General features: G+C 34.6%; 1 protein-coding gene across 3 annotated transcripts in view; it reads left to right on the top strand.

Annotated features, from left to right (window-relative positions):
• Nucleotides 1-3,349: 3,349 nt before the first annotated feature.
• The window catches only part of LOC121374869 (phospholipid-transporting ATPase ABCA1-like), an 83,601-nt gene continuing 64,165 nt past the window's right edge, over nt 3,350-22,785 (top strand). For 2 of the 3 annotated variants that reach the window (XM_041501976.1, XM_041501978.1), the window contains exons 1-12: nt 3,350-3,641; nt 12,111-12,215; nt 13,003-13,099; nt 13,911-14,052; nt 14,717-14,850; nt 15,622-15,749; nt 16,264-16,542; nt 16,794-16,880; nt 18,163-18,421; nt 20,163-20,311; nt 22,116-22,235; nt 22,564-22,764. In XM_041501976.1, coding sequence (XP_041357910.1) covers nt 12,150-12,215; nt 13,003-13,099; nt 13,911-14,052; nt 14,717-14,850; nt 15,622-15,749; nt 16,264-16,542; nt 16,794-16,880; nt 18,163-18,421; nt 20,163-20,311; nt 22,116-22,235; nt 22,564-22,764 — 1,662 coding nt within the window. In that variant the 5' untranslated portion in view covers nt 3,350-3,641; nt 12,111-12,149. The remainder of the gene's footprint in view (nt 3,642-12,110; nt 12,216-13,002; nt 13,100-13,910; nt 14,053-14,716; nt 14,851-15,621; nt 15,750-16,263; nt 16,543-16,793; nt 16,881-18,162; nt 18,422-20,162; nt 20,312-22,115; nt 22,236-22,563; nt 22,765-22,785) is intronic. The other variant, XM_041501977.1, reaches the window with a different exon arrangement.

Consider the following 22,785-nt stretch of genomic DNA (forward strand, 5'->3'; position numbering starts at 1 on the left):
ATGTCAAATTTGACTGTGATACGATCATAAATATCGAAACTATGCCATTTTGTATTAAAGAGATATTTCCATGAATATTTCGCCTATGCGTTTCTTTTTTGAGAGAGTATATGTCAGTATTAGAAGACCATACGGTAACACTAGTCCTACAATAAACGAAACAGTGTTTGCTGATATTGTCCCACTAATTCACTTAATTAGCTATACGGCTCGTAGGACTTTTTTTTCTAAAAAATCAATCAATTAATATAGCATTTCCTTTATTAGTTATTGACTTTAACAATAGCTTTCAAGTATATGTATATTGAAGAATGTAATTAACTTATTTTATTACATATGATATCAGCTATTAATAATAATTTTCCCAGAAATGCATTTGAAAATATAAAGAAATTATCGCAATCCCCCATCCCCACAAAAATCCCCACAGCCCCCCCCCCCCCCAAAAAAAGAAAAAAAACAGTTTTTACCTATTTTAAAAACTATAAATAAATATAGTGAAACGTGTACAGTGCACCAACGTAGTTTCATCGTTAATATAAAACTAACGTACTTGGTGCTTTAGATCACAACGAATGTCTGTTTAGTTTTGATTCATTAGGCGATTACTGTACTCAGCATATTGTTTTAAATGAACACTTCTTTGGCAGAAATACAGTACAAAATATTCCCCACCTTGGTTGGGTATGCGAAGAATAAATTTGATACAGTGTTGGACATTGTTCTATATAATGAACACAAAAGATAAATTCGACTTAAAATCATTATTGAGACTTAAGGTGTGTTTTAATATTTAAAATAAATATCATGTTTGTTTTCCCCAAAACATTTATTTAGTATTCCTAAATCTGTTCCCTCCAGGGCATTTTTTTATTTATTTATTTATTATTATTATTATTTTTCTATCTTATCACTGGAGAAACAAACACATTTCTTATTTACGTATATTCGTTTTGTTTCAACTTATTTTCGTGCATATAGCCAGTTAAGGTTCAAACAACGCTGTTCTGGGCAAACACCTCAGCTACCTGGGCTGTCTATGTAGGACAGTGGGTAGTGGTTAGTGAGGGAGAGTAGCCAGATAAGGTTCAAACAACGCTGTTCTGGGCAAACACCTCAGCTATCTGGGCTGTCTATGTAGGACAGTGGGTAGTGGTTAGTGAGGGAGAGAAGCGGGTGTAATGGTCTTACACCTACGCATTGAGTCGTTCAAACTTGATCTGAGTGGGAGCCGATACCGGGCTGCGAACCCAGTACCTACCAGCCTTATGTCCAATGGCTTTTTTTTTCGCACGATGTTGCTTGTTTGAAATATGTCAAATTCGTAGCTTAGTGCAGTCAATTTAATATAAATAAACTTAAATATGAATGTAATCATAAACTAAGATATTAATCATGTAGTTAAATTCCAAATTTAATTTAATAGCAGAAATTAAGCATATTATCTAATGACTGTCTATAGTTAATTGAAGTATTAGTAACTAGTCAACGAGATGTATTATTAATAATAACCGATGGAAATCTGCCTCTCCATGGTAGGGCCCAACATGGAGCGCCAGCTATATAACGGGCATTTTGTTATAAAAACAATTCCAAGGGTTTCTTTACGTGTATTTATCACAATATTTTTCCTTTGGCAAACAAATACTAATAAAATAACTTATTTAGTCATTACATCATATTTAATTATGCTTATTAAATAGACTGTACGGAATTATGAATTTGACATACACGAAAAAAACATCTTATGTAATACTCACTTGATGTGAGTTATTAAATTTAGATGTCATACTCTTTTAGTCAATTAGAAACAATGAAATCACATTAGAAATAGAATAGACGACAAGAGAAGCCATCGGACATAAGGCTGGTAAGTACTGGGTTCGCAGCTCGGTACCGGTTCCCACCCAGAGCGAATTTTAACGACTCAATGGGTAGGTGTAAAACCACTTCACCCTCTTCTTTTTCACTAAGCAATAATCACTTAAACTAACCCATTGTCCTGGACAGACAACCCATATAACTGAGGTGTGTGCCTAGGACAGCGTGTTTGAACCTTAATTGTATATTAGCACGAAAATGAGTTGAAATGAAATGATGACAAGAGAGAACATGTGTTAATTAAATGTGACAGTAAACCATTAAAGGGACATACCCTAGTTTCAAGCCGTGAAAATTAACACTAAGTTTAGTTGGTCTACAAACCTCTAACACATTTGGATCAAGTTACAACTGAGTGAAACACGAGTCTGTGACTTTGAAATGGTGAAATACCCTAGATTGGAATGAGATGCCGGGAGTTAGGGCATTCTTTGGGGCCATAGGCGTAAGCGGTTTGGCCTTAGGTTTTGTGTAGGGCCGGACTCCCCTTCCTCCCGACCCTAACCTGGTCACACCAATGTTTAGAATATGACAGGCAGCCCCTTTTCCAAAATTATTGGTATTATTATTAAATATATTATTTTTAATTTTTTTATACTTTGCGCCAAAATTATAGAATAAGAAGAATAAGAAGAATTTATTTGCATAACACCCGAATATGGGCAGATCAAAAATAACAATATAATATACATTTATCTGCAGTAACAGTAACATAAATATACATTAATTACATGAACAAACATCTGAATCAACAAATACATATGTAATTTAAGCCTTATAGTATATTGATAATTGATATAGGTTAGCAATGTTAATATTTCTCTTTAAGGGCGCAGTCAAAATTTATTAACCCCAATCCCCCCCCCCCTTTTTTTTAATACTTTTGGTGTTAATATTCAAAATGTCAAAATTGACCGTATTTGATAGGTTATCCCTATCCCAAGTCAGACCCCCGATCCTATCGGAGGCCGGACTCGGGATAGGCGTGTTCGAAACCCTAGTGGTATATGAACACGTTAAACCAGTTATTAAGCTATGCATTATTTTTGATAACACATGGGTTGTTAACACACGTATGTTTGTTAATAATTTCAAGACATACGACTAGCTGCTCCTAGGTGATGACCAGGTCATCACTGCCATGCAGCCAATGAAAAACAACACGGCAAAAAAAAAATTGCAATCCTGGCAGTAAATTAGTAATGCTAATAAGAACTTGGAATTATTTTGTTGTGCTGTTACAAAAATGGGAGCCTGTGCGCCTACAAAAATGGGAGCCCGTACGCCTATGTTTACGTCTCAGAAATTCGCATCGCATAAAAAAATTACTAGCCACATCATTTTGGTTTGTATACCATCCCGGTTTTAAAACGGTCCTATCCTATTTTAAAACGGCCCTATCCTATTTTAAAACGGGACCGATATTCAAGCAGTACTTAACGCACGGAAATCCTAGTAGACACGAAAAATCGAAATGAGTGTTAAAAGACATTAGCTTTTTAAACTTTGTTTATGATAGATATTTCTGCCAGTACTGGCAAAGCTGTCGAGAATCTCCAGAGAGGACGGAGTCAGAGATTTGACAAAACATCATACTAGCATAGATCTATCTCTATGATCTATCTGTTTCTTAGGTAAAAACTAGTGTGTAATCGATCCAGAATAATTTGCTTCGTCACGTTTCTATTGTTAATGTCAACATTGATCATGCTTCTTGCCGTGGTCAACAACTGCAACCAACGTCAGTGTATGTAACTAAGGTAGGTTAGTCGACATCCTAATAGTGTTTTTCATTAGCTTATTTGGGGAAAGAGGGACCTAAACAATCCTCAGGTAGTTCCCAATAACAATGGAGTAGTATGGTCAGGACCTGGGGGGGGGATAGGGGAGGGGGGCACCTATATGAATGGCCTGATATTAGGTAGAACAACGAAAAAAAAAAAAAAAAATATGTGGTCAAGTTTTTTATTTCAAGCAAAAATATGTACCAAAAGATGTAAATTAATGAAAACCGGATGGAAAAATATTTAGTGGTTAGAAAGTTATAGCCCTTTGAAGTTTGGCGTGCTGTGAAATATGAATCCGGGTCGTTTTGCCCAGGGTTGGTTCGTTCTAAATCTTATTCATACCAAGTCGTTTCGCCCCAAAATTCGCCCCGATTATTAACAAATTAACAGCAGGGTTTATAATTATTAAATAACATGAATATATCCACATTAGTTATTTAAACGAGATAGAAATACTATAAAACCTTTAAAAAAAGAAAAAAAGAAGAAAAATTCATTAGGCTACGCTCAGGCCCGAATTCATCATGATTTTTTTGTTTGTTTTCCCCCAGTTAATAAATAAGCTAAATAAATCTTTATATGTGTTTGCTTTCTGTCTAGTAACAGGGGCGAAACGACCTGTTACCGTGAAATATGTCTGCCAAATTTGACTCGCTTTTCTAAACTTGCTGGTTAAACTCAACTACTAATCGCCATGTGTATATTTCACTTTTAAATTGATCTGAAACAAGCCAAATATTATTCTGGAATATGTAATAGTGTTTTTGAAGCCACTGGAAAATGGTAACATATACCATTATAATGTTAAAATGTAACCATGAACCCTAACGTTGTTATAAACGTAAAATCGGAAAATAAGGAATACAAAGCGGACGTTGTTTTCACAACTTAATATATTTATTTAGCCTATCAGGACAATGCAACAATACCCCATTCATTTCCAACTTTTCTTATGCATAAATAGTGAAACAATGTTACATAAAAAAAAAAAGGCAGTGCACATGGGTGTTTGAATGAACACGTGACGAAAGCTAGCAACAGGGACTAGTCCATTGTAATACGATAGGGTAAACAGTCTGTTTAATGATAGTGAAAATATTTCGAAGAAAAAAATTTGGTGGTGGGGGGAGGTGGTGACGGGTCTTTTTGGGGTGGAGGTGGTGATGGGTCTTTTTGGGGTGGAGGTGGTGGTTTGTTGTTGGGGTTTTTTGTGGTGAGTTCTTGATTTAAGGCGAGTAACAAAAAATATATTTGGAAAAAATATAAAAGGCTGAAAAATATATTTTTTAAATAATAATAATACAATTGTGATTAACGATACTGAAGAAAAATTAATGTTGGGGAGGGGTGGGTTGACATGCCTTTTTTGAGGTGATGGTTTGGTGGGGGGTGTCTTGATTTAAGCTGAGTAACAATAAAAATACATTTGCAAAACATATAAGGCTGATTTTTTTAATGATTAATTAATTAAATAAATAATAATAATAATAATATAAATGTGATTAATGCATGCCACTGTAAATATAGATAGAAAATGCGCGTGTTCGTCTGGGTTATAGGGGGGGGGGGGGGTCTTTTTTGGCATGTGTGTGTGTGTCGAGGGTGCGGGGTATTTTGTATTTTATTTTGGGGTGGGGTTGGTGTTGTTTCTGGATGGTTTTTGGTGGTGGATTGGGTTATTTATTTTTGTTTTATTTATGTTTTGATTTGCCTGCCAATTATGCTTATAATCATGCTAATTAATGTGAGGCGAGATTGGAGCTTAAAAAAAAGGAAAAAATTCCCATGCAAGAAACAACCAAAACAATTTAATTGTGGGTGACAGCTCGCTAGCCATAATGTATAATGTATTAGGGTTAGATTCAGTCACCTTGAAGCGATGCATTATGGGATTGATAAAATGGCTGTTGCCATGACTGCTGAGACAACCCCAGTTAGGACGCCTTGCACTCAAATGCGCTAGGGTGAAATGACTTGAAACTTCAAAGAAAACATAGAAATAGGTTCAATTTAACAACTGAATATGTGAACTCGATGTGCCGAAGTATAGAAATATATTCAAAATCGATTTGAAGTTGTCTTTTTCAAACTACATTTAAAATATCACATTTCGTTATCAGTGACAAAATCGACCATTTTCTACAATGAGCAACGTCTTGAATGCCTCAAAAGAAAAAGAAAAAATTATCATGTGACCCTATCAGCTGTAAAAATGGCCGCGACATCATACTTTTTACGCGACGTCATTGAGCTCTCTAGAAAATTGTTATTGGTGTAGTTTTAACCGAATTTCAAATTAAATAATTATATCTGTTGGAAAAACGATAAAACGCTGTGTATGTACATGTCTTTAATATTACTGTATTTCACTGGGAAGCTGTAATATTTGTGTTGAAAAGTGAGTCATTTAAGCTGGTGGCAGATATGCAGCGCAAAGTGACGTCAGACTTTGTCATACCTACTGATATATCACTAAAGTTGTTGCTAATGCACCACAACTGATATATCAAGTCTGTGGTATGTTCTATCCTGTCTGGTATGACAGGCAAGCTAGTTTAGTATTTTATTTATTACAAACCACATGCAAACAATGTAGAAGTAAGCAGATGTCGAGACCTACTACACATTATTTTTCTACAAATTGGGTCAGCAAGTGATTTACGTCACACGTAAAACTCAATCTAATTAAAATTAGCTCCACTATTACATGTGGATCTAACACCAGCCAGTTGGAGCTCATGCCCACCAATCAAAACCTTACTTGCAGAATCCTCTCAGTGATTTAAAACTAACAACACTGCGTAGTCCCCAATGTCCAGGTAACATTTCGTCTGTAAATAATAATTTAAATATTGACCAATCACACTTCGCCTTTTATAACGTTATTTGGGAGCATACAAATTCAAAAAATATCGGGCGAGTCTATTTTAGTGGCCGCAGTACAGCGAACCATACCAATACGTACGGGGTGGGTTATCAGTCTTCAATTTTACATTAAAAATTATTTATTTATTTATAAAATAAAAAAAAAACTAAAACAGTCTTCAGTTTTACATTACAAATTATTTATTTTATAAAATAAAACATGTTTTAAGGCATTCGTAATTCACACGAAACATGTCATATACCCACAGGATAATTCGGAATGTTTTCAAATTATTTTTAAATCACTGGCAGGATTCTGCAAGTAAGGTTTTGATTGGTGGACATGAGCTCCAACAGGCTGGTGTTAGATCCACATGTAATAGTGGAGCTAATTTTAATTAGATTGACGTGAACTTAAACGATGTCACAATGAGAAACGAGACATCAGTGATGTACAGTTTCAAACCATTCAAACAAATGGTTCAAACAATAATATATTGTTCTATATAGGCTCGCGGACTAGTAGAAATTCTGGTGGGCTAGTTAATTTTAGTTGGCTATGGTCCGGGGGGCAAGTGAAATATTTTCCTTTTCTGCACTCTTGTTACATATAGCTAAATTATTTTTTGTCTTTTCATATTTCTTGTTTTTGTTTTATTTGCATATATACATGTACCTACAAATATATGTAATTTTACTATTTTAATTCTTTCTTTTCTTTAATATTGAAAAAAGGCTGCAGAATGTTTGTGTATTAATTTCTATGTTATTGAATGATCACCTGATGTGAGGGTTGTACCTAATCAACATGTATAGGGAAGTAGGAAATCAAAGAATGAGTCTTTGATCTCCAGCAAAACAAAAAAACAACAACCCAAAACAAATGCAAATGATTAGTCAGTCTCTCTCTCTCTCTGTCTCTGCCTGTCTCTCTCTCTCTCTCTGTCTCTGCCTGTCTCTCTCTCTCTCTCTCTCTCTCTCCTCTCTCTCTCTCTCTCTCTCTCTCTCTCTCTCTCTCTCTCTCTTTTTCTCTCTCTCTCTCTCGTCTGTCTGTCTGTCTGGGTGGTTGGGCAACTAGATATTCAAAGCTCTCTTAGCACTACAATATTGTAAAACCATTGTGTGTTCTAGTTGTAGCTTACAACGGTTTTATGACATCGTAGCGCAAAGATAACTTCAAAAATCTCTAGCCTGGAGGTTATTCATGGTAAAGAGTACTAAATTAGAACCATCATTTTTAATTTATGTTTTACTATTTCTGCATGTTTTGATTCAATCTAATTAAAATTAGCTCCACTATTACATGTGGATCTAAAGACAGCCAGTTGGAGCTCGTGTCCACCAATCAAAACCTTACTTGCAGAATCCTGCCAGTGATTTAAAAATAATTTGAAAACATTCCGAATTATCCTGAGGGTATACGACATGTTTCGTATGAATTACGAATGCCTTAAAACATGTTTTATTTTATAAAATAAATAATTTGTAATGTAAAACTGAAGACTGATTTAGTTTTTTTAAATTTTATAAATAAATAAATAATTTTTAATGCAAAATTGAAGACTGATAACCCACCCCGTACGTATTGGTATGGTTCGCTGTACTGCGGCCACTAAAATAGACTCGCCCGATATTTTTAGAATTTGTATGCTCCCAAATAACGTTATAAAAGGCGAAGTGTGATTGGTCAATATTTAAATTATTATTTACAGACGAAATGTTACCTGGACATTGGGGACTACGCAGTGTTGTTAGTTTTAAATCACTGGCAGGATTCTGCAAGTAAGGTTTTGATTGGTGGACATGAGCTCCAACTGGCTGTCTTTAGATCCACATGTAATAGTGGAGCTAATTTTAATTAGATTGGTTTTGATTATACATCTAGTCCAGATTCTTACATGTAGGTTTCATTAAATATGAATACTGTATTTTGCGGCCTATATGCCACTACTTTTTTACTGTGAATGGCAAGGTGTGATTTATAAAACGGTGCACTTTATTTATGAATTTTACAGAAGTTTGTTTTGTTTAACAACACCACTGGAGCACATTGATTAATTAATCATCGGGTATTGGATGTCAAATATTTGGTAATTCTGACTCTTAGTCATCAGAAGAAACCCGCTACATTTTTTCTAATGCAGCAAGGGATCTTTTATATGCACTTTCCAACAGACAGGGAAGGACATACCACGGCCTTTGTCCAGTTGTGGTGCACTGGTTGGAATGAGAAAAACCCAATCAGCTGAATTTATCCACCAAGGTGGTTCGATCCTGCGACGCAAGCACCTCAAGAGAGCATTCAACCGACTGAGCTAAATCCCGTCCCAAATTTTACAGTAACCGCTGTGCGTATAAACCACACCTTTTTTTTTCATAACAATAAAATAGCATACCAAATGACTATTAATTAAGCAGGGACTCAAATATTACGATGGAATGGCTCTTTATTGTCTAGTCAGGCCATACACATGTATTATTTAATGTGTAAGCCTATAATATTGCAATGTCATAACTGCAAAGAAAATGCACCTACATGATCAATGTAGGCTACAACTAAGATGTATGTAGCCTATATAAAGTGCTGTTAGGTTTGATTTACATGTGTAATAAAAACAGTCATCAAGTGTCCTTCTGGTGGATATATTGATTTTCTGGTTTTGTAAACAACATACTGTGTTTGGAAGGCATTAAACTGTCATTGTGGTGTATTATCAGGGGTTAAAAAATCCCATCGCCCGACGCCCATGCCAAGTGGAATTTTCATGCAGGGCAAGTAATTATGTTAACTGCATACTGCATTTTTTTTTTAATTTTGCTACATATCTCGGTAAAACCTTTGGAAAGAGTTCCGATCGTTCGAGCATTTACGTAGCTCTAAGGAGAACTAACCCTAACCCTAAATGCTGGAACGATTGGAACTCTTGCCAATGCGTTAACATCAAAACAGAAAACAATGTGTTGAAAAGTTCAATAACAACTTTAGAGTTATTCCCCTTTTACTATTGACCAAGATCGGTAATTTCTGCCACTGAACGTTTGATTGAATTCGTACAAGTAATCGGTTCGATGATCTTCAAACTTCGAAATAGCGCCCAATACGCTTTACAGCTTATGTATAGGAGAATGTCCTAGTAACTCTCCATTCCTGAAAAATAATGGAGACGAGTCCCATTATTTTTCAGGAATGGAGAGTTACGAGGATATTCCCCTACTTAAAATACACCACTGAGTAATAATTTTATGTGAATATATGTTAGTATGGAAATTAACACCAATAATTTTGGTGGGTTAATTAAGTAGTGTTTCATCTCCTCATTACTGAAAAATAATGGAGCGTTGAGACAATACTGTGACTTTGCAGGTGTATTTTAAATAAATATAAAATAAATAAATTATGCTCAATAAATTAAAAGTACACGGCTGCAATCGATGTACACCCCCTCCCCTTCTGTTGTTTACCAAACATGCACTATTTAAAAACATTAACAGAGCTCATGTTTACTTTGAGCCCAGCCACGGTTGTTTGCGCGAGACTTCTCTCAGCTATGAACAGGGTGAAAACATCATCCCAGAGAAGTGTTTTGGGGCAGAGAATGTTAAATAATATACTCACAATAATGACACATGGGCCAAAATCCATAAACATTTTTCAACCAATGCCAGCCATAAAAGAATGGCTCACAAATGGAAAGGGTTCTCACCACATCCATGGCCACTAAGACATAATTATATCGACACAATAAAGTTTAAATCAACAAATGGACACTAAAAACTAAAGTTTAAATCAATAAATGGAGAAGACCGTGGATACTACTGGACAGACATATACAGTTAGTACTTCCTGAGTAAGTGTTGTAACCTATTGGCAAAATCCTTTATTTGTGCAATCAAACAAATTACTTTCCATATTATTAAGCACTGTATTAAATTAAATAGGAGTAACACAATTGGTTACCTTAAGAAGTATGGGCAAGTGGAAAAATATATCGGGCAAGTGAATATCTGATTGGCGTAATTTTTTTGAAATTTTTTGAACCCCTGATTATATATATAAACTCTGGAAGTAAAGTGACTGAGTAGCGCAGACATAACCTAGTGGTAAAGCACTCACTTGATGCATGGTTGATCTAGGATCGATCCCCGTTTGTAGGCCCATTGGGTTATTTCTCGTTCCTGCCAGTGCTCCATAACTGGTGTAATCAAGGCCGTTGCATATACTGTCGTGTCTGTGGGATGCTGTTTATGAAATAGCCCATGCTGCTAGTAAGAAAGAGTAGCTCATTGCTTGTCAGTAGCAGGTTTCCTCTCTCATCTGTATGGTCCTTACAGTGCTATGCCATATAACCACAATCCAGATGTGTTGAGTGCGTCGTTAAATAAAACATTCCTTCCTTCAATGACTAACACTGGCCTTAGTGACATGCTGTTTAAACCATCAATCTGAAGGCTGGTAAGTACTGGGTTCCCAGCCTGGATAGACTCCCTACTTTGTAAGGCCACTACACTAAATTAAATGGTTCTCCCAACAGTGCATACATTTGACATGTTCCCTTCAGGTAAATCAAACAATTCCTTTCTACATAACAAAGCAAGCTGTCAAAATGCTCAGAGCTAATATATGTATTATATATATATATATATATATATATATATATATATATATATATATTATATATATATAGTCAAACCTGTCCTAGTGGCCACCTGTAATCAGCGGTCACCTACCTTAAGTGTCCACTTTTTCCCTCCCAAATGATTTATAATGTAAATGCACCTGTAATAAGCGGTCACCTGTCTAACGCGGCCAGCGGCCACCTAAATCGGATCCCAAATCGCTGAAATACCTGTATTAAGCGGCCACATTAAACATTTACTGTTATATAAAAGGGATATTTTAATAACAACGATAAGGTGCAGCAAATAACCAATCTTCACACCTTCAGGAATGCTAGTACCCTTTCAGTCCCGACATCTGAACTGTGTACCAATTAAGAAAGTATGACTTGGAATACATTTAATTGCCTCTGGGCCAGGCTACACTTGACACACATAAATTCACTTACGATGACAATACACCGCATGAAGTAGGAATTAAATAATTAAATAGAAAAAGAAAACAAAGTTGTTGAGAACGGTTAATTTATTACATTCCAGTTTCATTATTATTTATTTTTTTCTGAAGGAGGTGACATGTCAAAAGTTGATTTATAGTCAACTGTGAAGCACACATCCGTCAATTAGCAGTACAGACGGTAAAACACATGTTTTAAAGACTGTGTGTGGCAACCTGTAATCAGCGGCCACATGTCTTAAGCGGCCACTTTTATCTACTCCTTTGTGTGACCGCTTAAGACAGGTTTGACTGTGTATGTATATATATATATATATATATATATATATATATATATATATATATATATATATATATATATATATATATATATATAATCGTGGCCTTGTTAAACAGGTTAGTTATTGAAAACATAAATTAAAATCATACAAAATAGAATCCTGTAAGTAAAAGTGTGAATTAATAAAGGTTTGTTTCAAGTTTGTTATCAATATTAATTTCAGAACAATTAAACTGTTTATGGTGATGTGTTGACACAAGGTATGGGGTATTTCAACCAACTGTGGCTTTTACTGTGGAAAAACTTCAAACTACGGCAGAGGCAGCCAGTAAGTGAATTTTACAGTGCATTGCTTTAATTGTTTTACTGTATAGCTATAAATGTATTTATTAAACTTGACAGTACTATGCTCAGAATTTCTGGTTATCATATTACTGCAAGTAAAAGTACTTGATATTTTAGCAAAATGTTTTAAAATAATAAAACCAGAGGTAATTTAGAGCAGTGAATGTCAAAATTAGACTATTCATTTTATTATGAGAAATTGCATTTTAACATATTGTAGCTACATTTCTGTAATATATTCAATCAAATATTTGTGTATGGAAATGCTTTAATTCAGTGGTCAATTGTAGAAATATATACAGTATCTTTTGTTGATTTTCCTAAAGTATTTTGTATGAAATGAAACATCATTCATTCATTCATCTATGCAGCCACTGACCCACACACCTAACCAAACAGCCACCCACCCAATCGCATACTAGCTCATATTCGATCATCTAGCCACCAACTCACAGACACCACCTATCCACCCATTAACTCACCAACTCACTCATACACTCTTGCACCATTCTTGTTTTGAAATGTATCCGAGATAAAGAATTTTATTCAAAATTTTAACTTTACCTACATGTACTTGTGACATTTGTATTTTTTGCATGGCTCTTTACACTGTTTTAATTTAACTTTTGAATTTTTGGGTTTCATGTTGATCATCGATTTATTCATTCAGTTACCCTTGATTGACACCTGGTAGCTGATGTAGTTTTCATGCTGAGCTGTCGTTAAATATTGAATTCAATTCAATTAATTTATTCCTTCATATTATTCAGGTGCGAGTTGTTATTGAAATCTTATGGCCTCTGTGTTTGTTCTTGATCCTGGTGGCAGTGCGAACAAGACCTGACCTCATAACCAAACAACATGAATGTAAGTCTTTTATCGTCTCTCTCAGTGGGATATGTATGGTTGGTCCATCTGTGGATAGACCCATTCGGGATTTTGCCCATTCCAACCAGTGTTCCACAGTATCAAAGGCTGCTATGTGCCATCCTCATTATAATAAAAAATACCCTGCCTGCTGGCATCAGTTTTCTTCTCTTACAAGTGTTGTAGTTACCATATGTTAAACACCATAGTTAACATGTGTTGAGCTATTATTATTTTTAAGATCATGGAAAGGTTTTCAGATTTTTAGTCCCATGTCATTTTTATCTCTGATTTATATTATAATGTGATAATAAAAAAAACCATGGATAATGATTGTGCATTCATATTAATTGTTTTCTTAAAGAAGCCAACAGACATCATAAGACAGGTTCAGGAATTACTACGTTGCCCTCAGATTTTAGAAAATTGTAACGTCTACAAGTTTGTTTAGTTTTGTTTAACGACACCACTAGAGCAAATTGATTTATTAATCAACTGCTGTTAGATGTTAAACATTTGGTAATTGTGACAGTCTTAGAGAGAAAACCTGCTACATTTTTCCATAAGTAGCGATGAATCTTTTATATGCACCATCCTACAGACAGGACAGCACATACCATGGTTGGAACGATGTCTGCAAGAAATCCTTTTGTAAATAAATGCACTGACAAAAACAGTAGCACATAGATGGTAGAAGGTCTCTTTATTTGTTTTGCTTGTTTAATATGGCATTTTAATGTCATAACATAGCATTTAATGCCATATTAATCACGAATGAAATGTCTTGATATCTTTCTTTTTTCTCCTACAGGTCATTTTGATGGCAAGGCGATGCCGTCAGCTGGTGTTTTACCATTTGTGCAGTCATTCATTTGTACATTTAACAACACATGCCACAGGACCATGACGGCAGATGAAAGACCAAAAGTCGTTGACAACTTCAACCAGTCACTGTAAGTAGGCATGCACATGTATTGTTTAAACTGTGTTCATGTGGCAGCTAGGCAGTAATGCAGCAGTATGCGTGTCAAATTGACAGATGGTTACAGAAGCAAGATAGTAGGTCTAAGGACCAAAAAAAGGAAAAGACAACAAACATTCAAACTTGACCACTGGTGAACTGTTGTGCATGCATTTCCTTTCTTTGTTATAAACGTGGGTTTTTTTTAATTACAATCAGATTTGTAAAACATCTGCAGTTACAGAACTATTTTAATTTGTTGACTATTTTGTTTATTTCACTTTTCATGGTAAAAAATGCATCTGTCACATAGCTTATATACCAGTCTTCCAGAAAACTGTTTAGGTAGGTGATCTGAAAAAAAATGCTCAGAAATATACTTTCACAGTAAGATATCTTTTAAAGATTAATACATTTGGACTGGAAAGGATTAAAGCTAGGTTAAAAGCTTGATGAGGTTTCTAAATAAACTTTAAAGCCTTTTCTACTACAACCATTCTCCATTATGTTCAATGTTTTGTTTGCTTATTTCACTGAATAGGCCTATTTAAAATTTAATATAGCTTTTTTTTTAAACTGAAATATATATTAATGTGTCTGCAATCAAGAAGGTCTGTATTAATATTGTCACTCGTGTATGTGTTTGTATTTTGCAGAATTACCAGAGTGATAGATGACCTGGAAATAATTTTGGCAAATAGAACTGATCGGGAAGAAATCTTTCGATTCATTGAAGATTTAGAAACTCTTGGCAAAATGAGAGATGTACTTAGTAATGGTACATCTATGGGTATGTCAAGGTTACAGTTGTAATTTGAAAGTAATATTTTCCAGTTTACTTCACTGCATTTACATTAAAGTAGAATACAAGTGTGGGTTTAGAGAATTAGGACGATCTTGATATTTAATGTTATGTTGATGTGATCACCACTTTGACATAAACAAATGAAGTTGACACATCAATAAACTGTTCTGCTTTGGACATAATCACACATGCAACAATACATGTATTTCTTGCTTGTTGATATTTTGTGACAAATATATGTGTCGGTGGGCCCATTGGGCTATTTCTCATTTCAACCAGTGCACCACGACTGGTATATCAAAGTCCGTGGTATGTGCTATCCTGCCTGTGGGATAGTACATATAAAAGATCCCTTTCTACTAATGGAAAAATGTAGTGTGTTTCCTTTAAGACTATATGTCAAAATGACCAAATGTTTGACATCCAACAGCCGATGATGAATAAATGAATGTGCTCCTTCTAGTGGTGTAGTTAAACAAAACAAACTTCTTTTCACTAACATGCGTACAAGCTTAGTTTTAATAGTGAATAATAAAAACATATATTTAGGTGGGGTTTTAACAGTTCACTCCTCAGGTACCTAAATATGCTGAATATGCGATTTTCAGAGTTTAGTGCTACACAAAAAGTTTTGCTGTCTTTATTCATTGATGAAAAGCTCATAACAATCACCATATTTTTCAAGACTCAGCAAAGCTTTGAGGATATTTTATCCAAGATTATATTAATGTGTGTTAAATCATCTGTGTTTTACAGGAAGTATAACACTTGGCAGTCTTCTGGTAGACCCTGGTAAACTACGCGAGCAAATAGTAAACCAGAGTATTGACCTGGGACATGATGGAATCAATGCACTATTGAATGCCACTCTTTCTTTCAGAAATGTGAGTAGTTCACTGTTTACTCAGTAGTAAATTAAATAAACTTTGTGTATTTTATGTCTCGTGTTTATTGTGATTGTGTGACAGCTGTATGATTGTTCGGGTTTTTTTGGGTTTTTTTTTAATAGAACTGTTATTTAATTTAACTTAAAATATTATTATGCAACTTGCAGCTAAGACATTATTTCTTTACCATTTGCTTCTAAAAAAAAGCAGTGACTAATTGCTGATTTTAGTGCTAGATTGGTCATCACTTACCAAGTGTCTGGATGTTATGAACATAGTTCCATACTTATTTAAACTGAATATTATTTTTTGTAATTGTTAAATTCTGGCAGTTATGAGGTAGAACAAATGTATCCATAATATACAGTACCCAGTTACTGTAAAATTATTTTTTAACAGCCATATATATCTTCTAGTGGTGTGAGGATATTTCCATGTTTGTTCAGTTTGGTGCGGTCACGGATGCTTGTTTGTATGCAAATTGTGATGAATAAGAATATTTGAATACTAGATTATTGGATCTGGAGGGATTGCCATTGAATGGAAGAACCTGCAGCAGTTTCTGGAAAATGTGATTCCAAGACCGGGAATGTCTCTGAATGACTCAGTGTCAAACCTGCGTGAACATCTCTGTAATGAGAGTCTGCTGACCACCTGGCTAAATTTCTCTGACCCAGCAGAGGCGGCTAACCTGAAACAGCAGCTGTGCTACAACTTGACCTTTGACCAGTTTGAACAGCTGTACCTAGACTTCCGAGACGACCTTGATGTCAACAAGACATTGAAAGAGGTATGGAGATTTGTAGCTCAACTCAAATGAATTGTATGAAATTTGGTTTGTACAGATTATAATGAGCAGTTTTAGGGTCTGAGATTTTAATGTTTAGTTTTTAATGTGCAGGCTTTTGTGCATTTATTGCTCATGTACTTATCACATACATGTAGTATGAATCAACAAAAAATACCTTTAAAGGGGAAGCTGAATCTGTGCATGATCATTGTCCATTTAATGTGATAATGTCACATGTTTCTGTTTTCCAGTTCTCACAGTACATTTTCAATAATACGGGAAAAGATTTCAATTTGGATCCTCAGAGTATACAGAGATTTCTGAGAATCTACGAGGATGTAAGTTACATTGATGTGTTCTACTTTAATGTTGTACATGTATGTATATACATCTTGTAGTTCTATTGTGAGATGCTGGTTAAGGCATCATTGTTTACTATTATAACAGTTGTGTTGTTATGGTTTTTGACCTAGGATCATGATATAGTGGGTGATGTACAAATCTGTACAAGTCAGCTTGTTTTGTTAGTTTTGTTTGAGATGTTCATTATATTTCAAAGTAGTAGGCTGCCACGGCTATATCTAGTGTTGGGAATCAGTTGAAATTTCATCATTGATCATCAGTTATAATCAGTTTGCACCAACCAGTCAACCAGTGGCTTATTTATAGCAGGCAGCTATGTTAAGCAAAATCCAAACGAATGAAGTTGGAGTTAGAGCTGGGCAGTATATCTTATATACTGTTCGGTATCAGTATCATATCAATACTGATTTACTGTACCGAGCAAATCTTAAAATACCGAAATGTCAGTATTGAAAAATGTTTTCTGTCATTTAATAAAACACTAATAATATATCAGACCAATGCAAAATGGCTGAAAAGAAGAGAAACGGGTATCGTTGTATTCCTCAGAATCTTGGGCATGCATTTCGATCTGAGTATACCGAAAATACCGCTCAATATTGATCTGCACTGCACCTTTCTTATACTTACCTGATGCCACACTTCACAAGGATCTTTTTGCGCTCAGGTCCAGTTGACTGCCATACACACATTGTGTTAAATATTGTGTTGAAAAATGAATTCCTTAAATGTAATGGCAATAGAAGCTGCCATCTTTGTCACTTAACATAGAAGTGTATATATAGATGGTAGCCTCTGATAATAAGGGCTGGCTGTCTACACAAAGTCGTATGTTATGGAGAAACCCCAACTTAAGGCCGCCACACCTGATCTAAACTTTCCTATGCTAAGCACAGGTTACATCTAGTGTGTTTGATATTGTCGACAGACCTAGTTAATACTTGCTTGACAAATTGTCAGAGTTCTAGGATATTAAACAAGCTTCCATTTTGTATCGTGTTTATGTAATATTTTAATATCCTCTTTATTACCCATAATTGATTTTAATTTAGTCACTGAACTCATTTGACTGGCATTCCGGTAAAGTTGTAGTGCGCCAGTCATATGACATCATATTGTGATGTTGAGGTGTAACATCCCACTTTATGTTCTAGTGGAACGTAACCCTTTGATATTAACCAAGTTATTTTGAACCGTATGGGTAATAATAAAGTTAACAGCCTGTTTGTATTTTAAACGGTTGTTGTTTTGTTTAAGTTGCTGGGTTTAGAGAGCCTGCAGTTTCTGTGGAATGACATTGTCCTCCTACAAGACGACCTGCGACCAGTGAACTCTTCCAATGTGTCCTCCATCATACAGTCGGTGGGAAAGATGGTGTGTGGCCGCAGCAACATCATGGGCTTCGACCCCAACAACAACAACCTCTTCTCCGGCAACAGTGGCACGTCAGCCTTCAGTGTTGGCTGCACCCTTAAGAGCAACGATAAAGAGGAGACAACTCACAAAATTGATGACTGTAAGAATGTATTTAAAAAAATTCTGTTCAGCAGTGGGGGGGGGGGGGGGGAACTATCGTATCTTTCTTTATTCTTTATTTTATCTTTATATATGAATAATACAAAGAACATGGCACATTTTAAAACATAAGTAAGAATATATTTAAATATAACATATATACAGTCATGTATGGGTTTTAAGTGAATAATGGCACACAATGTATATAATTTAGATGGTTTAATAATAATTAATAAAATTATACTGCTTATACTGAGGTAGAGGATCTGGACAGTTCTGTTTGTCTATGTAAAAACATTTCGTAACATGCCTGCCCAACTATTGGTGATATGTGAGCTGGGCAGTTTAGGAGGAAAAAAAATAATTCCAAGTTAGTTAAGCTGGTAAAATCTGGACAGTGTATTTCTATTTGTGTGTATAATATATTCCTAAGGGTTAATTTGGGGGGCATTTTGTCAAGAAATGTATTTCGGCCTCTACACCCTGATTACACGGACGGCATAATCTATCTTTTCTCTCTACTTTCCTATATCATCCTGTTTCTATTTTTGGTCTATTAGTAAACACCATTATCCTGACGATAACCCACTTCAGGCAGATTTGCATGATTTACTACTTAAATCTAGATTTATACACTCTACAATGTTGTTTTCAGCTAACGTGGCAGATTTGCATGATTTACTACTTAAATCTAGATTTATACACTCTACAACGTTGTTTTCAGCTAACGTGGCAGATTTGCATGATTTACTACTTAAATCTAGATTTATACACTCTACAACGTTGTTTTCAGCTAACGTGGCAGATTTGCATGATTTACTACTTAAATCTAGATTTATACACTCTACCACGTTGTTTTCAGCTAACGTGGCAGATTTGCATGATTTACTACTTAAATCTAGATTTATACACTCTAGATTTATACCACGTTGTTTTCAGCTAACGTGGCAGATTTGCATGATTTACTACTTAAATCTAGATTTATACACTCTACCACCACGTTGTTTTCAGCTAACGTGGCAGATTTGCATGATTTACTACTTAAATCTAGATTTATACACTCTACCACCACGTTGTTTTCAGCTAACGTGGCAGATTTGCATGATTTACTTCTTAAATCTAGATTTATACACTCTACAACGTTGTTTTCAGCTAACGTGGCAGATTTGCATGATTTACTACTTAAATCTAGATTTATACACTCTACCACCACGTTGTTTTCAGCTAACGTGGCAGATTTGCATGATTTACTTCTTAAATCTAGATTTATACACTCTACAACGTTGTTTTCAGCTAACGTGTGCAACCACAAGCTGTTTTATAAATGGTTTACACAGACAGCATTAGCCAAAAATGACCACTGAAAGTAATTTTGTCTAATACCCACATAATTTAATTATATATCAAAATATTGATCACAAGTTGGACATGACAATTATTTAGTTATGTTGAATAAAATACATTTCAGAACAAATGAAATGTTTATATTTTTAGGCAATAAAGTATTGGGCTTTTTAGCTGGTCTTACGCTGTTGTGACAGTGGTTTTAATCAGCTGTTAAATAGCTTAAAAACCTATCTTATGATAATGGCTTACTAAGTAATGTAGTCTTGTTTCTGAATTGTCCTTTTGAATGTGTGTTATTTTCAACAATAGTTCCTATGCATTAAGACATACTAAAGTTTGAATACAGAATTTATCATGAAGAAATACATCTTATTTTAGTTTGTTCTATTTTCCAGCATTTTGTGGAAAGCTGTTTAGTTCATTTGAGTCGAGTGATAATACATCAGTGTACACTAGGATATTGTGGCGACAGTTGAAACCAGTGGTTTTAGGTGTACTTCCATACTCTCCGGACAATGCAGTCACCAGAGAATTGATAAAACAAGTATGTTTGGATGTGTTTGTTATCTCATGTATGGTCAAACCTGCTCATACTGAGCCACCCATTTTAAATAGCCGCTTCGAGTTTGTATATTCTCCAGTTTAGTACATTTACACACATGAGATTGTTGTGTCTGATAGAGAAAGCTAAACTTGGTATGAAACTGATGTATGTAGCATGTATAGAGGATTCGTCATTAGACTGATTGTCATGTCTGATACAGAAAGCTAAACTTGGTATGAAACTGATGTATGTAGCATGTATAGAGGATTCGTCATTAGACTGATTGTCATGTCTGATACAGGAAGCTAAACTCAGTATGAAACTGATGTATGTGACATTTATAGAGGATTCGTAACAAGTGTTTTTTAATATGGATAATATCAACTGATTCTATGTTAATTGGTATGTCGAGACTCTTTCGAGACAAATACCAATTAACTAGATGAGGTTGATATTTTACATATTAAAAAAAATTAGTAGCAAATTCTATTTATTCAATACAACTTTAAAATATAACATTTTAATAATATTATATTTAGTAAATCACAGTTCTAAAGTAACCTTCATCAGTACTATGATGTCATCACGATTAGTAGATGTGGTTTGATGTCCCACACTTTAACTCAACCTTTACTCTCCAGTATACAAGTCTTGTTGGCTTATAAACAAATGACCCATTGACAGCAAAACATTATTAACCATGTTAATGTAGCAAATGGATGACATGGATATTATGGGTAAATTATAGGATTAATACCAAATGCCATGCTTATGACTGTTACATGAAACCAATGTTTTCTATTTGGCTAATAAGGACTAAATGAATGATACGGCATCTTGTGAGCTGTCATCTTATTATGTGTCATGCACACTAAATAAATGCAGCATACCAAAGAACAAGTGGCCTTTTATGCACGGCATTGAGAGACTGTGTGCATTGTTAGAGCAGGTTTTAATAATTGGATTTAATTGTTAACCATACAAGGCCGAATTTACAATGTATTTTGGTTTTAAACGCAGCTGGTTAAACATTGTAAGTATTTGTAGTTACAAAAGCAGTTTTCTTAAATTCTGCCTGTTATCTTTAACATAACTGAGCTTCATGAGTAAATGTCGATGGAAATAACCCAGAGATTGTCCAAACAATCTGTTATATATATAGCTGTGTTCTACCACTAACTGCTGTGTTCTTTTCTGCTGTCTCTGGGGGAAGTGCATATATGAAGTTTCTTGCTGATGATTATAAGTAGTAATAAGAGTAGTCTGTGTTGCAGAAGTGTATTTATTATTCACATGGTTCAACATAACCAAGTTAATAAAAAACATAAGAAGTAATAACAATATAAGTGGAAAGTGGAAAGCAACATCATAACGTGATATTGCTTCTCCAGTCCTAGCTCAGATTGTGCTTTTGAAATATAATGTCATTTCATCATCGATCTCCTAGTTGTGGTTGAAACATTTTGAGATGGTCCTTGTTATTCATAAAAAAATAAAATAACAATAATAATATGGATAATAAAGAAACTATTACACTCGTGTGTGAGTTGTGCTGATTTGACAAAACTTGTCTCAGGATTCATGTATTACTCTTGCTCTCGATTGGGCAATACAAGAATCCTGACACTGTTTTGTAAAATCAGTATGACATACAAGCTTGTGTAATAACACCTATTTCTTATGTGATGCTAATGTAGAAATTATCTATTTTTTGACAACTTATATCTACTAATTAAACAATATGCTGAGATATTAAACATGTTTTTTTTTCAAACCTAATTGGTATCTGTTTTGTGTTTTTCAGGCTAACCTAACATTTGAAACACTGGCATCACTTCTCGATTTGTTTGCTGATTGGAACACAACTGTTTCACCTGAGATTTTCAACTTCCTTAACAACAGCAATGCCATTGAGCAACTTAGGGTTGGAATGCTATGCCTTTGCAGTTTTGTAACAATCAATAATAATTTTTGGAGATAACATTGTTAGTCACCAGTGAAACTATTTGTGACAGTAGAACCAGCATTAATATCTGTAAATGGTAAAATAAAATAATTTTTTGCCCCTAAATATAACTAATTTAAACGTACCTTTACTGATTAAAATATTTTTCTTTGTAGCTGTCGTTAAAGCTTAAAAACGGAATTAATTGGTAATGTTTTGAATTTTTTTTATGGACATGTATATAAAATAGTTTTATTTGTTTTTAAATCTAAATTGGTAGTATCTAATAAATATTTATTTGTTTCAGATTTTCACTGGAAAAGATTCATGTAAATATCTGGAACGTTTGCTAAAAGAGTTTGGCAGTGCTCAGATACCACCAGATATGGCAAACAGAAGCATATGTGAATTTGTTAATCGTGTTTTATCTGACTCCTCAGAGTACAATTGGAAAGATGCACTCAATAACACATCCTTCATTGTGGGCCAGCTTCACAAGTATTTACGGGTAGTTAATGTGTACTATAAT

The sequence above is a fragment of the Gigantopelta aegis genome, chromosome 6, assembly GCF_016097555.1.
Source record: "Gigantopelta aegis isolate Gae_Host chromosome 6, Gae_host_genome, whole genome shotgun sequence".
In the NCBI taxonomy this organism is placed as follows: domain Eukaryota; kingdom Metazoa; phylum Mollusca; class Gastropoda; order Neomphalida; family Peltospiridae; genus Gigantopelta; species Gigantopelta aegis.